This window comes from Bombina bombina, chromosome 5, assembly GCF_027579735.1.
Source record: "Bombina bombina isolate aBomBom1 chromosome 5, aBomBom1.pri, whole genome shotgun sequence".
Taxonomy (NCBI): Eukaryota; Metazoa; Chordata; class Amphibia; order Anura; family Bombinatoridae; genus Bombina; species Bombina bombina.
Window position 1 is genome coordinate 124,874,655 of NC_069503.1, and position 12,786 is coordinate 124,887,440.

General features: G+C 42.4%; 1 protein-coding gene across 2 annotated transcripts in view; it reads right to left on the reverse strand.

Annotated features, from left to right (window-relative positions):
- Nucleotides 1-11,332, reverse strand: part of LOC128660069 (uncharacterized) — a 197,112-nt gene extending 185,780 nt beyond the window's left edge. For both annotated transcript variants that reach the window (XM_053713677.1, XM_053713676.1), the window contains exon 1: nucleotides 11,190-11,332. In XM_053713677.1, coding sequence (XP_053569652.1) covers nucleotides 11,190-11,273 — 84 coding nt within the window. In that variant the 5' untranslated portion in view covers nucleotides 11,274-11,332. The remainder of the gene's footprint in view (nucleotides 1-11,189) is intronic.
- Between the last annotated feature and the right edge of the window lie 1,454 nt (nucleotides 11,333-12,786).

Consider the following 12,786-nt stretch of genomic DNA (forward strand, 5'->3'; position numbering starts at 1 on the left):
ATCGCCCCTCGAGCCATACCCTCTGCCGATGGTGCTGGCGGTTATCTGAGGCAGCATATACAGGGTCTGCCTCGTGAAGCGGCCCCACATATCCCTCCATAGGGGCCTCTTGGTTAACACAGAGGGCCCGGGCCGGACGATAGGACCCAGAGGGGTAATTGTAATTCCTGGGTGTCTGGTGCGTATTAAGGGGGCAGCTAGCCATGAAATGCCCTGGTTGCTTGCATCGGTGGCAAGTCGGTCTGGGACGCTCAGAGCTGTTATTGGGTGGTCCTGAGTGTCGGACGGGCCTTGTGGGCACCGGGGCTCGGAATTCAGTATGAGGGGGTGCACGGTAAACCTCTCTGGGTTCGACCCGTGCTGGAGCTCGGTAGTTCATGGGTTCGTGAAGACGGGAGTCATAATGTTCATCGGCCAATTTGGCTGCTTCTTCTAAGGTAGAAGGCCGCCTGTCTCGCAGCCATTCCTTCCCTTGCTGTTCCATGCCATTATAAAAATGTTCTAAGAGAAACAATTGTAAAATTTCCTCCCCAGTCACCGCTTTACTTCCGCTCAGCCAGTGATTTGCCGCTCTCCGCATTCGGTGCGCCCATTCCATATGGGTATCGTTAGGCTTCTTTTCCGTGCCCCGAAACTGTCGGCGATACGTGTCCGGAGTTACAGCGTACCGTCGCAACAGTGTCTCCTTAACTAGCTCATACTGTGTCACTTCCTCAGCACCCAGAGTACGAAAGGCTTCCAGGGCTCGCCCGGATAGTTTCCCAGACAATATCGTGGGCCACTCTCTGTTGGGAATCTGGTGCAGGGCACATTGCCTTTCGAAGTCCGCCAAATATTCATCAATCCCTGTCTCGCTCTCTAGGAAGGGTCGAAATGCCGCATAGGGTATCTTGGGCCTCCCAGCATTTTCGACAGGGATGATTACCTGCGGGGCTTCAGCATTGCGGTGTGCATTCGCTAGGTTGAGTTCGTGGGCTCGAGTCTCTCGTATATCCTCGTCCGCCTCTGCCATCAACTGCTGTACCAATTCCATGGAGGGGTTCGGCCCGTATAATGAGAGCCTTTCCCGAACAATCCTGGTTTTTTCGTCACTAATCGTGGTCGGTGTTTCCGCCATTGTGAAGCTCTGATCCAGTTCGGTCAATTCTGCGATCAGCTCTCTCCTCGGCCGGTTGCTGGCGTACCCCCCTCTGCTTTCAAGTAAATCCTTTTGGGTTGTACGCTTCAATTTTTCGTAAGCGCTCTCCATCCGTTCTGTACCTCTCCTAGGAAATCCAGGAAAATCCCGCCGCTGCCGCCAAATGTTACGGTTACCCTTAGTCTCGCTGAGAGATGGACCGCTTAGTAGCCTGGATCCCTATTGCTAAAGAGGGGAGAAGCTGCTTTCCATAGTATTCTATATGAGTCTCGCAAATATAGAATAATCTCCCTTAGCTGCAGTACCGCTAGGATACCCTTCTGCCCACAAAAACGAGTCAACGCTGCGATTGAGGGTCAAACAAGAACTCAGGACTGGGATGCCCAGCCTGCTTTTTATTAAGGTTACATGCACACAGGGCACTCCCAGGGGGAGAGGGGGGGAAGCACAAAATCCCCCATCACACATTTAGATAGAGAGCACTGTCCTTTGACAGGCCACAATAGGATTACAGTACTTAAGATAACAAGTTTACAAGTTCATCTTATCAATTAGCAGTCTGGCTCCAGAGGTGATTAGACAATAGTTTCTAAAAGCTGAAAAAAAAGAGTTAACTCTTTATGAAATGATACTTGTTACGGTTTTCTTGGAGCCCTTCTTAGGCGCTGGCTTGCTGGTTCAGGCATTGCTGCTGGGAAATAAGCTCTTCACAACAAAATAACTAATGCTTCTGTAACACTAACTCCCTACAAACTCTTCAAACTAAAATTTGATTTCCCTGTTATGTTTATACAAAATTCACTAAAAAAAAGACAGAAAGCAGAAGTTGCCTCATAATGTAGACAATATACAGAGCACAGAAACAGCTCACTGCATTCCCAGACTCAGCAATCAAAATCCAGAGCAGGCTTTACATGTAGAATTTTTTTTTTATTAAAGGGGCACTATACAAAAGGTGGATCCCTATAAAAACAAGGACCTAGATTACAAGCACAGTGCAACTGATAACGGGGTAATGCGCACAAGCAATAAGTTGACAAGTTGAAAGTAAACGTGCTTGCTTGAGCACAACTGAATTTAGCATGCGTCGTGACTTCAGAAGTCTGGTTAACAGCATGTTAGGTGATGGCACATCAGTGTGCTCCCAGTATATAGCAGGTTAGGTGATGGCACATCAGTGTGCTCCCGGCATACAGCAGGTTAGGTGATGGCACATCAGTGTGCTCCCGGCATACAACAGGTTAGGTGATGGCACATCAGTGTACTCCCGGCATACAGCAGGTTAGGTGATGGCACATCAGTATGCTCCCAGTATACAGTAGGTTAGGTGATGGCACATCAGTTTACTCCCAGTATACAGTAGGTTAGGTGATGGCACATCAGTATGCTCCCAGTATACAGTAGGTTAGGTGATGGCACATCAGTGTGCTCCCGGCATACAGCAGGTTAGGTGATGGCACATCAATGTGCTCCCAGCATACAGCAGGTTAGGTGATGGCACATCAGTGTGCTCCCGGCATACAGCAGGTTAGGTGATGGCACATCAGTGTACTCCCGGCATACAGCAGTTTAGGTGATGGCACATCAGTGTGCACCCGGCATACAGCAGGTTAGGTGATGGCACATCAGTGTGCACCCGGCATACAGCAGGTTAGGTGATGGCACATCAGTGTGCACCCGGCATACAGCAGGTTAGGTGATGGCACATCAGTGTGCATCTGGCATACAGCAGGTTAGGTGATGGCACATCAGTGTGCACCCGGCATACAGCAGGTTAGGTGATGACACATCAGTGTGCACCCGGCATACAGCAGGTTAGGTGATGGCACATCAGTGTGCACCCGGCATACAGCAGTTTAGGTGATGGCACATCAGTGTACTCCCGGCATACACCAGTATAGGTGATGGCACATCAGTGTACCCCCAGTATACAGCAGGTTAGGTGATGGCACATCAGTGTGCTCCCAGCATACAGCAGGTTAGGTGATGGCACATCAGTGTGCTCCCAGCATACAGCAGGTTAGGTGATGGCACATCAGTGTACTCCCAGCATACAGCAGTAGAGGTGATGGCACATCAGTGTGCTCCTGACATACAGCAGGTTAGGTGATGGCACATCAGTGTGCACCCGGCATACAACAGGTTAGCTGATGGCACATCAGTGTGCTCCCGGCATACAGCAGGTTAGGTGATGGCACATCAGTGTGCTCCCAGTATACAGCAGTATAGGTGATGGCACATCAGTGTGCTCCCGGCATACAGCAGGTTAGGTGATGGCACATCAGTGTACTCCCGAAATACAGCAGGTTAGGTGATGACACATCAGTGTGCTCCCGGCATACAGCAGGTTAGGTGATGGCACATCAGTGTGCTCCCGGCATACAGCAGGTTAGGTGATGACACATCAGTGTGCTCCCGGTATACAGCAGTTTAGGTGATGGCACATCAGTGTGCTCCCGGCATACAGCAGGTTAGGTGATGGCACATCAGTGTGCTCTCGGCATACAGCAGGTTAGATGATGGCACATCAGTTTACTCCCAGTATACAGCAGGTTAGGTGATGGCACATCAGTGTGCTCCCGGCATACAGCAGGTTAGGTGATGGCACATCAGTGTGCACCCGGTATTCAGCAGGTTAGGTGATGACACATCAGTGTGCTCCCGGGATACAGCAGGTTAGGTGATGGCATATCAGTGTGCACCCGGTATTCAGCAGGTTAGGTGATGGCACATCAGTGTGCTCCCGGGATACAGCAGGTTAGGTGATGGCACATTAGTGTGCTCCCAGTATACAGCAGGTTAGGTGATGGCACATCAGTGTGCTCCCGGGATACAGCAGGTTAGGTGATGGCACATTAGTGTGCTCCCAGTATACAGCAGGTTAGGTGATGGCACATTAGTGTACTTCCGGCATACAGCAGGTTAGGTGATGACACATCAGTGTGCTGCCAGTATACAGAAGTATAGGTGATGGCACATCAGTGTACTCCCAGTATACTGCAGGTTAGGTGATGGCACATCAGTGTGCTCCCAGCATACAGCAGTATAGGTGATGGCACATCAGTATACTCCCAGTATACTGCAGGTAAGGTGATGGCCCATCAGTGTGCTCCCGGCATACAGCAGTATAGGTGATGGCACATCAGTGTACTCCCAGTATACAGCAGGTTAGGTGATGGCACATCAGTGTGCTCCCAGCATACAGCAGGTTAGGTGATGGCACATCAGTGTACTCTCAGCATACAGCAGTAGAGGTGATGGCACATCAGTGTGCTCCTGACATACAGCAGGTTAGGTGATGGCACATCAGTGTGCTCCCGGCATACAACAGGTTAGCTGATGGCACATCAGTGTGCTCCCGGCATACAGCAGGTTAGGTGATGGCACATCAGTGTGCTCCCGGCATACAGCAGGTTAGGTCATGGCACATCAGTGTGCTCCCAGTATACAGCAGGTTAGGTGATGGCACATCAGTGTGCTCCCGGCATACAGCAGGTTAGGTGATGGCACATCAGTGTGCTCCCGGGATACAGCAGGTTAGGTGATGGCACATCAGTGTGCACCCGGCATACAGCAGTTTAGGTGATGGCACATCAGTGTGCTCCCGGCATACAGCAGGTTAGGTGATGGCACATCAGTGTACTCCCAGTATACAGCAGGTTAGGGGATGGCACATCAGTGTGCACCCGATATTCAGCAGGTTAGGTGATGGCACATCAGTGTGTTCCCGGCATACAGCAGGTTAGGTGATGGCACATCAGTGTGCTCCCGGTATAGAGCAGGTTAGGTGATGGCACATCAGTGTGCTCCCGGTATAGAGCAGGTTAGGTGATGGCACATCAGTGTACTCCCAGGATACAGCAGGTTAGGTGATGGCACAACAGTGGGCTCCCGGGATACAGCAGGTTAGGTGATGGCACATCAGTGTACTCCCAGTATACAGCAGGTTAGGTGATGGCACATCAGTGTGCACCCGGTATTCAGCAGATTAGATGATGGCACATCAGTGTGAACCCCGTATTCAGCAGGTTAGGTGATGGCACATCAGTGTGCACCCGGTATTCAGCAGGTTAGGTGATGGCACATCAGTGTGCACCCGGTATTCAGCAGATTAGATGATGGCACATCAGTGTGAACCCCGTATTCAGCAGGTTAGGTGATGGCACATCAGTGTGCACCCGGTATTCAGCAGGTTAGGTGATGGCACATCAGTGTGCACCCGATATTCAGCAGATTAAGTGATGGCACATCAGTGTGCACCCGGTATTCAGCAGATTAGATGATGGCACATCAGTGTGAACCCCGTATTCAGCAGGTTAGGTGATGGCACATCAGTGTGCTCCAGGTATTCAGCAGGTTAGCTGAGCATAAGAGGTGAGACAATGACAAGAGGCCACCAATCAGCAACTGGCTTCAGGTAGTGCCTGAGCCTACCTAGGTATGCTATTTAACAAAGGATACTGAGAGAATAAAGAAAAATAGATAATAGAAGTAAATTGGAAAGTTGTTTAAAATGGTATGAATCATGAAATTTTCATTTAACTTTACTATCCCTTTTATTAGTTTTAGCAAAAGTTGTCCGTCCTCCCGTCCCCTTAATCATCAGCTGTGGTAGAATCCAAAATTCATAAGAATTGTGTAATCTGGCGCTCAGCCCATTCATGGGAATAGTTTGCACTTTCCTTTATTTGGGGTTGTTGACATTTCTGTGTAAATATTTATGTTCAAAGATCACAACTAAGATTTAACCAAACATAAAAAAACTCTGCTTCAGGGACTCAGTTTGTTTTATACTTGTGAACTTATTATTTATGTATATATTAGTTATTATATATATATTTATTTAATATTTGTGTAGGTATTTATCATTATTGATGTATGTATTTATTATTTGTGTAAATATTTAGTACTATGTATGTATCTATTTATAAGTATTTATTTATTCTTATATATGTATGGATTTATTTATTATTATTTGTGTTATTATTATTTTTTATTACTATTATTTATGTATGTATCTATTTTATTTATGTATGCATTATTAATTATTATATATGTATGTATTTGTTATTATTTGTGTATGTATTATTATTATTTATGTATGTATTTAATTAGTATTTGTGTATGTATCTATTTATTATTTATGTATGCATTTACTGTATTTATAAAGAGTCAGCATATACAAGAGTCAGTATTTATCTATTATTATTTATGTTTGTATTTATTACTATTTATGTTTTTATTTATGTATTATTATTGATGTATGCATTTATTATTATTTATGTTTGTATCTATTAATATTTTTTAGGAATGCATTTATTTATAGAGAGTCAGCATATACATCAGGGCCGCGATTACATACAGTATGCAGCGTCACCCGTTTTTAGTCCAATATTGCTATCACATATACGGCTCCACCTATAAATGCGGCGCGTATATTTCACCAGTCGCCCGCTAATTTTACTCCCATAAACTAACATAGAACTACGTCGCAAATCGGTATCAAATATTCAGCGCAAGGACTTACGCTGCGAAAATAGAGAAATCTTACTCCATTTTCACCCGCCACACATAGGCAGGCGCAGCAATGCTTGTGCTGAGTATGTGAGCACCATAACTGCCTAAAAGTATTAACAAACACTTATAGGTGATGGCACATCAGTGTACTCCCAGTATACAGCAGGTTAGGTGACGGCACATCAGTGTACTCCCAGTATACAGCAGGTTAGGTGACGGCACATCAATGTGCTCCCAGTATACAGCAGGTTAGGTGATGGCACATCAGTGTGCTGCCAGTATACAGCAGGTTAGGTGATGGCAACCCCCATATCGCAAATAACAAACGCCTAGATTACAAGTTTTGCGCTATTGAGGTCGCGAATGCAACAAAAGTTGCGTTATTTCACCCTCCATAGAGCTACCATTACAAGTTTTTGAAAAGCCGCCGTGTGATATGGTAGTGATGAGCTCCATACCACACAAAATCCAAGGGCTGCTTTGACGTGCTTGTGCACGCTTTCCCCATAGACATCAATGGGGAGAGCGTGTTAGAAAAAAACTAACACCTGAAGCGCGGAATGGCGATCGCCGTATTGCAACCCTATTGATGTCTATAGGGAAAAAAGTTACAAGTAAACCTAGCATACTAACATAAACCCCAAGTCTAAACACCCCTAATCTGCTGCCCCTGACATCGCCGACACCTACATAAAGTTATTAACCCCTAATCTGCCGCCCCCAACATCGCCGCCACCTAAATAAACTTATTAACCCCTAATCTGCCGCTCCCGATATCGCCGCCACTATAATAAAGTTATTAAGCCCTATTCCCCCGCACCCCAACTTCGCCACCACTATAATAAAGCTATTAACCCCTATTCCGCTGCTCCCCGACATGACCACCGCTAAATAAAGTTATTAACCCCTAAACCTCTAGCCTCCCACATAACCGCCACTAAATAAACCTATTAACCCCTAAACCGCCAGCCTGCCAACTTCCCAAAATACTAAATTAAACTATTAACCCCTAAACCTAACAACCCACTAACTTTAAATTAAAATTACAATATCCCTATCTTAAAATAAATAAAAACTTTCCTGTGAAATAAAAAAAAACTAAGTTTAAACTAACAATTAACCTAACAATTATACTAAAATTAAAATAACTATCAATTAAATAAACTAATCTACACATTAAAAAACTAACAGTACTAAAAAAATTAATTCTAAAATTATAAAAAATACTAAATTACAAAAAATAAACACTAAAATACGAAAAATAACAAATGACATTATCCAAAATAAAAACAATTACACCTAATCCAATAGCCCTATAAAAATAAAAAAAGCCCCCCAAAATTAAAAAAAACCTAGCCTACAATAAACTACCAATAGCCCTTAAAAGTGCCTTATCCCTAAAGAAATCAGCTTTTTTCCCTGTAAAAAAATACAAAGACCCCCCAACAATAAAACCCAGCACCCAACCAACCCCCCAAAATAAAAAAACAAAATAAAAAACCTAATCTAACGAAAACCTAAGCTACCCATTGCCCTGAAAAGGGCATTTATATGGGCATTGCCCTTAAAAGGACATTTATCTCTTTTGCATTGCCCTGAAAAGGGCATTTAGCTCTTTTAAGAAAGCCCAAACCCTAATCTAAAAAAAAAAAAACACCCAAAAAAAGTAAAAAAAAAAACCTAACACTAACTATACTATATTGCACTCTGTTTTCAGCTGCTTTATATCTTTTAGAGCATTTATGCACAGGGGGATAGCGGACAACCACTACAGGGGACTTATACAGACACCTTTTTACCAGAACATAGAATAAAAAACAAAACAAATATCTTTTGTTTAGGGGCATAATCTCAGCAGGGGGCACAAAATTCATAAGACAATTAAATTCTTCCATCTCGTTAACTTTTTTTTAAAAATGTTTGGAAATAAATAACTTTTTTTTTATATAAAACACTAGTTTTTGTATAAAGGTTAAGGTTTTAGCTTTTTTTTCCTCTCTTCGCTCTGCATAGAGCACACAACATGCAAAACAGACCTTGAAAACAGCAGGTACCATTAAGATTTGGAGGTGTTATATATGAATAACAGTACATGGAAAGTGTTAAAGTCAAAATTAAAGTGATATGAAATCCAATTTTTTTTCTTTCACGATTCATATAGAGCATGTAATTTTAAGAAACTGTCTAATTTTCTCCTATTAATTTTTCTTCGTTCTCTTGCTATCTTTATTTGAAAAAGCAGGAATGTAAGCTTAGGAGCCGGCCCATTTCTGGAGCAGCACCTGGGTAAATAAATTTAGCCACCAATCAGCAAGCACTGTCCAGGGTCCTGAACAAAAAATGGGCAAGCTCTTAAGCTTATATTCCTGCTTTTTAAAATAAAGATATTGATGCACAAGCCCTCACTGCATATGTGCGTATGCTGCAGAAAAACTTTAACTAGGAAGTATATCACAAAAATGCTTCTGTTTCTCATTGAAATGCATATCTGCACATTTCATTTATGACCTATCACTTACAATGAAAATATTTGCTAAATTTGAGACAACACAACATTCTGATAAAATTGACAATATATTCATGACAATAACAAACAATTCTAGCACCAATAAGTCACCATATACCCTTCCCTAAAGGGACATGAAACACAATTTTTTTCTTTCATGATTTAGAAAGAGCATACAATTATAAACAACTTTCTAATTTACTTCTATTATCTATTTTGCTTCATTCTATTGATATTCTTTGCTGAAAATCACATCTAGATATGCTTAGTAGCTGCTGATTGGTAGCTGCACATAGATGCCTCCTGTGATTGGTTCACTGTGTGCATTGCTATTTCTTCATTAAAGTATATCTAAAGAATAAAGAAAATTAGGTAATAGAAGTAAATTGGAATATTGTTTAAAATTATATTCTTTACCTTAATCATGAAAGAAAATGTTTGGGTATAGTGTCCCTTTAAGTTGATATTTTTTACTTCACCCACTTCTGCCCATAATGTGACAAAAGGATCTCTGAACCTTGATGCCAATAACAAAACAAAATGTATTACTTTGGAAATTACACTATATCTATAGGGACATGAAAGTATTTATCTGAATGATGATGTTGCCTCATAATTTCAAAAGGAGGATCTGATGACATCAGGGAGATAGTAGAAGCTTTGGTATCATAAAATACCCAAAATGGGGCTATTGCTGTGAAGCAGGTATGGGCTGACCTATTGGACAATCAGTCACCAATCCAGGGCGCATGGGAGGCTATGCTTGGGTATGCCTCCTTTCTGACCCCTTGACATGAAATAGAACACAAATGGGGGACCCAGGCAAAGCAATATTTAGAGCTGTCCCTAGAGATACGGTTAAGAATAATGCCAGGGTTAGTCTTAAGGAGAAGGTTAGTGTTAGGCTTGTGGTAAGGGCTAGGGTTAGTGTTAGGCTTGTGGTATAGGCTAGGGTTAGTGTTAGGCTTGTGGTATAGGCTAGGGTTAGTGTTAGGCTTGTGGTATAGACTAGGGTTAGTGTTAGGCTTGTGGTAAGGGCTAGGGTTAGTCTTGTGAAAACGGCTAGGGTTAGTCTTGTGATAATGGCTAGGGTTAGTGTTAGACTTGTGGTTAGTGTAAGGCTTGTAGTATAGGTTAGGGTTAGTGTTAGGCTTGTAGTATAGGCTAAGGTTAGTGTTAGGCTTGTGGTATAGGCTAGGGTTAGGCTTGTGGTATAGGTTCGGGTTAGTGTTAGGCTTGTGGTAAAGGCTAGGGTTAGTTTTAGGCTTTTGGTATAGGCTAGGATTAGGCTTGTGGTAAGAGCTAGGGATAGGCTTGTTGTTAGGGCTACAGTTAGTGTTAGGCTTGTGGTTAGGGCTACGGTTAGTGTTAGGCTTGTGATAAGGGCTAGGTTTAGTGTTAGGCTTGTGATAAGGGCTAGGATTTCTTTTAGGTTTATGATTAGGGTTAGAGGTAAAAATATGGCTAATAGGAGGGTTATGGTTAGTGTAAGGTTTATTGTAAGGATTAGGGTTAGTGTAAGGTTTTTTTGTAAGGACTAGGGTTAGTGTTAGGCTTGTGGTATAGGCTAGGGTTAGTGTTAGGCTTGTGGTATAGGCTACGGTTAGTGATAGGGTTGTGGTTAGGGCTAGGGTTAGTGCTGGGCTTGTGATATATTCTAGGGTTAGTGTTAGGCTTGTGGTTAGGGCTAGGGTTATTGTTAGGCTTGTGATAAGGGCTGGGGTTAGTGTTAGGCTTGTGATAAGGGCTAGGATTTCTTTTATGTTTATGGTTAGTGGTAAAGATATGGCTAATAGGAGGGTTAGAATTAGTGTTAGTTATGTCTAGGATTAGGGCTAGAGTAACAATTAACACCCTGAAAGTCTGTAATATGTGACAGTGATGCATAAGTGACGTTGTCTTGTAATGCGGGGGCGGGGCATATTTTGGTGCACCAGATATTACAGACAAGGGCCACAGCCTAACAGGGCTGCTCTAGTATTAATGAACTCTCTCTCTATTTCTTTTCTAGCTTTGGTGTTTACAAACCTGCTTTTTCTCCGGTCTGGGAAAAGCGACAACAGATAGCACCAGGAGCAGGTAACTCGTGACACCGGCTGCCCAGGAAACCATTCTATAGGGTGAGGAGACGTCTGCAGTCACCAAGTGAACCTCCTGATATCTATGTTTTACAATATTTGTAACTGGGCTGAAGGATCCACCTACAACTACTGTTAATTATTGCCAAGAACAGAGGTTTCTCAACTCCTTTTGCTGTGTAAATCTCTGCCGCGTACTGGAATGCACACAAAACATAATAATGAAATTACCGGAAATATTAAAGGGACAAAAAACTAAAAAAAACTGAAACCTCCATAAATGAATACAAATTAAATGACATTGAAATATACAGGCATTACTTATTTTGCTTGCTTTTGCTGTACTTGTCCAATCACCCTCCCTAGGGCAGCCATAAAGCAAATAACGGCTGCTGAAAAATTATGTAAATTGACAGAACTAGATACATATTTTATCCCCCTTGAATGTAGCCAATTAGCACTTCCTGTAAATCAGTTTGTGCACTGCTCTGACCAATTGCTGTGCAGCTTATGAAGCTGGATCAGACCATTTGCAGCATACTTAAAGAGACAGAAAGCACCTTGTAATTACAACACATTTCTGTTGCTATTGAATAACCTATAAGCTAAATATAAACATTTTTAAAACAAACTAACATCTTACTTGCTGCATTTTTTTTCAATAGCCAAAATATACCCACCACATGCCTCACTTGTGAAAAATCAATCTGGGTTTGAGTCGGCAGACAAGGCAAGGCTAGCCACTGTCATTATGTTAGTATAAAGTGAACTGAGCAATAAGGGACAGATATGCAGCAGGGTTAGACTAGAAACATTGTCCAGTGCATATCCAGCTCTGAGAATAAGAAAAATCACAAAATGTCAGAGCTGAATGACATGAAATGGAGGCAAAACAAATAATAAAGTATAAAACAAAGTTGTTCTATTAAAATCTCTAATTGCTTGCTGTCCTTACAAGTACATCTGAGCGCCAGCCTTCCAAGGGAATGTGAGTCTGCAGGAAAAATAATAAAAGTATATTGCAGTTTTACTTTTCAGTAATTAATGTATAGGAGGATTCAGTTTTGATTAGAACGTTCCTTTAAAAACAAATACAGATACCCTAAATGCCTTTTTGGTTTGTTTCTGTTGTGTAGTGAAAATTGTACACCTGTGCAAGCAGAACTACTTAAAGGGACAGTCAAGTAAAAAAAAAAAACTTTCATGATTTAAATAGGGCATGTAATTTTAAACAACTTTCCAATTTACTATTATTACCAATTTTGCTTTGTTCTCTTGGTATTCTTAGTTGATAGCTAAATCTAGGAGGTATATATACTAATTTCTTAGACCTTGAAGGCCACCTCTAATCTGAAAGCATGTTGACAGTTTTTCACCACTAGAGGGCGTTAGTTCATATGTTTCATATAGATAACATTGAGCTCATGCAAGTGAAGCTCCTAAGAGCAAGCACTGATTGGCTAAAACAGCAAGTCTGTCAAAAGAACTGAAATAAGGGGTCAGTTTGCAGAGGCATAGATACAAGGTAATCACAGAGGTAAAAAGTA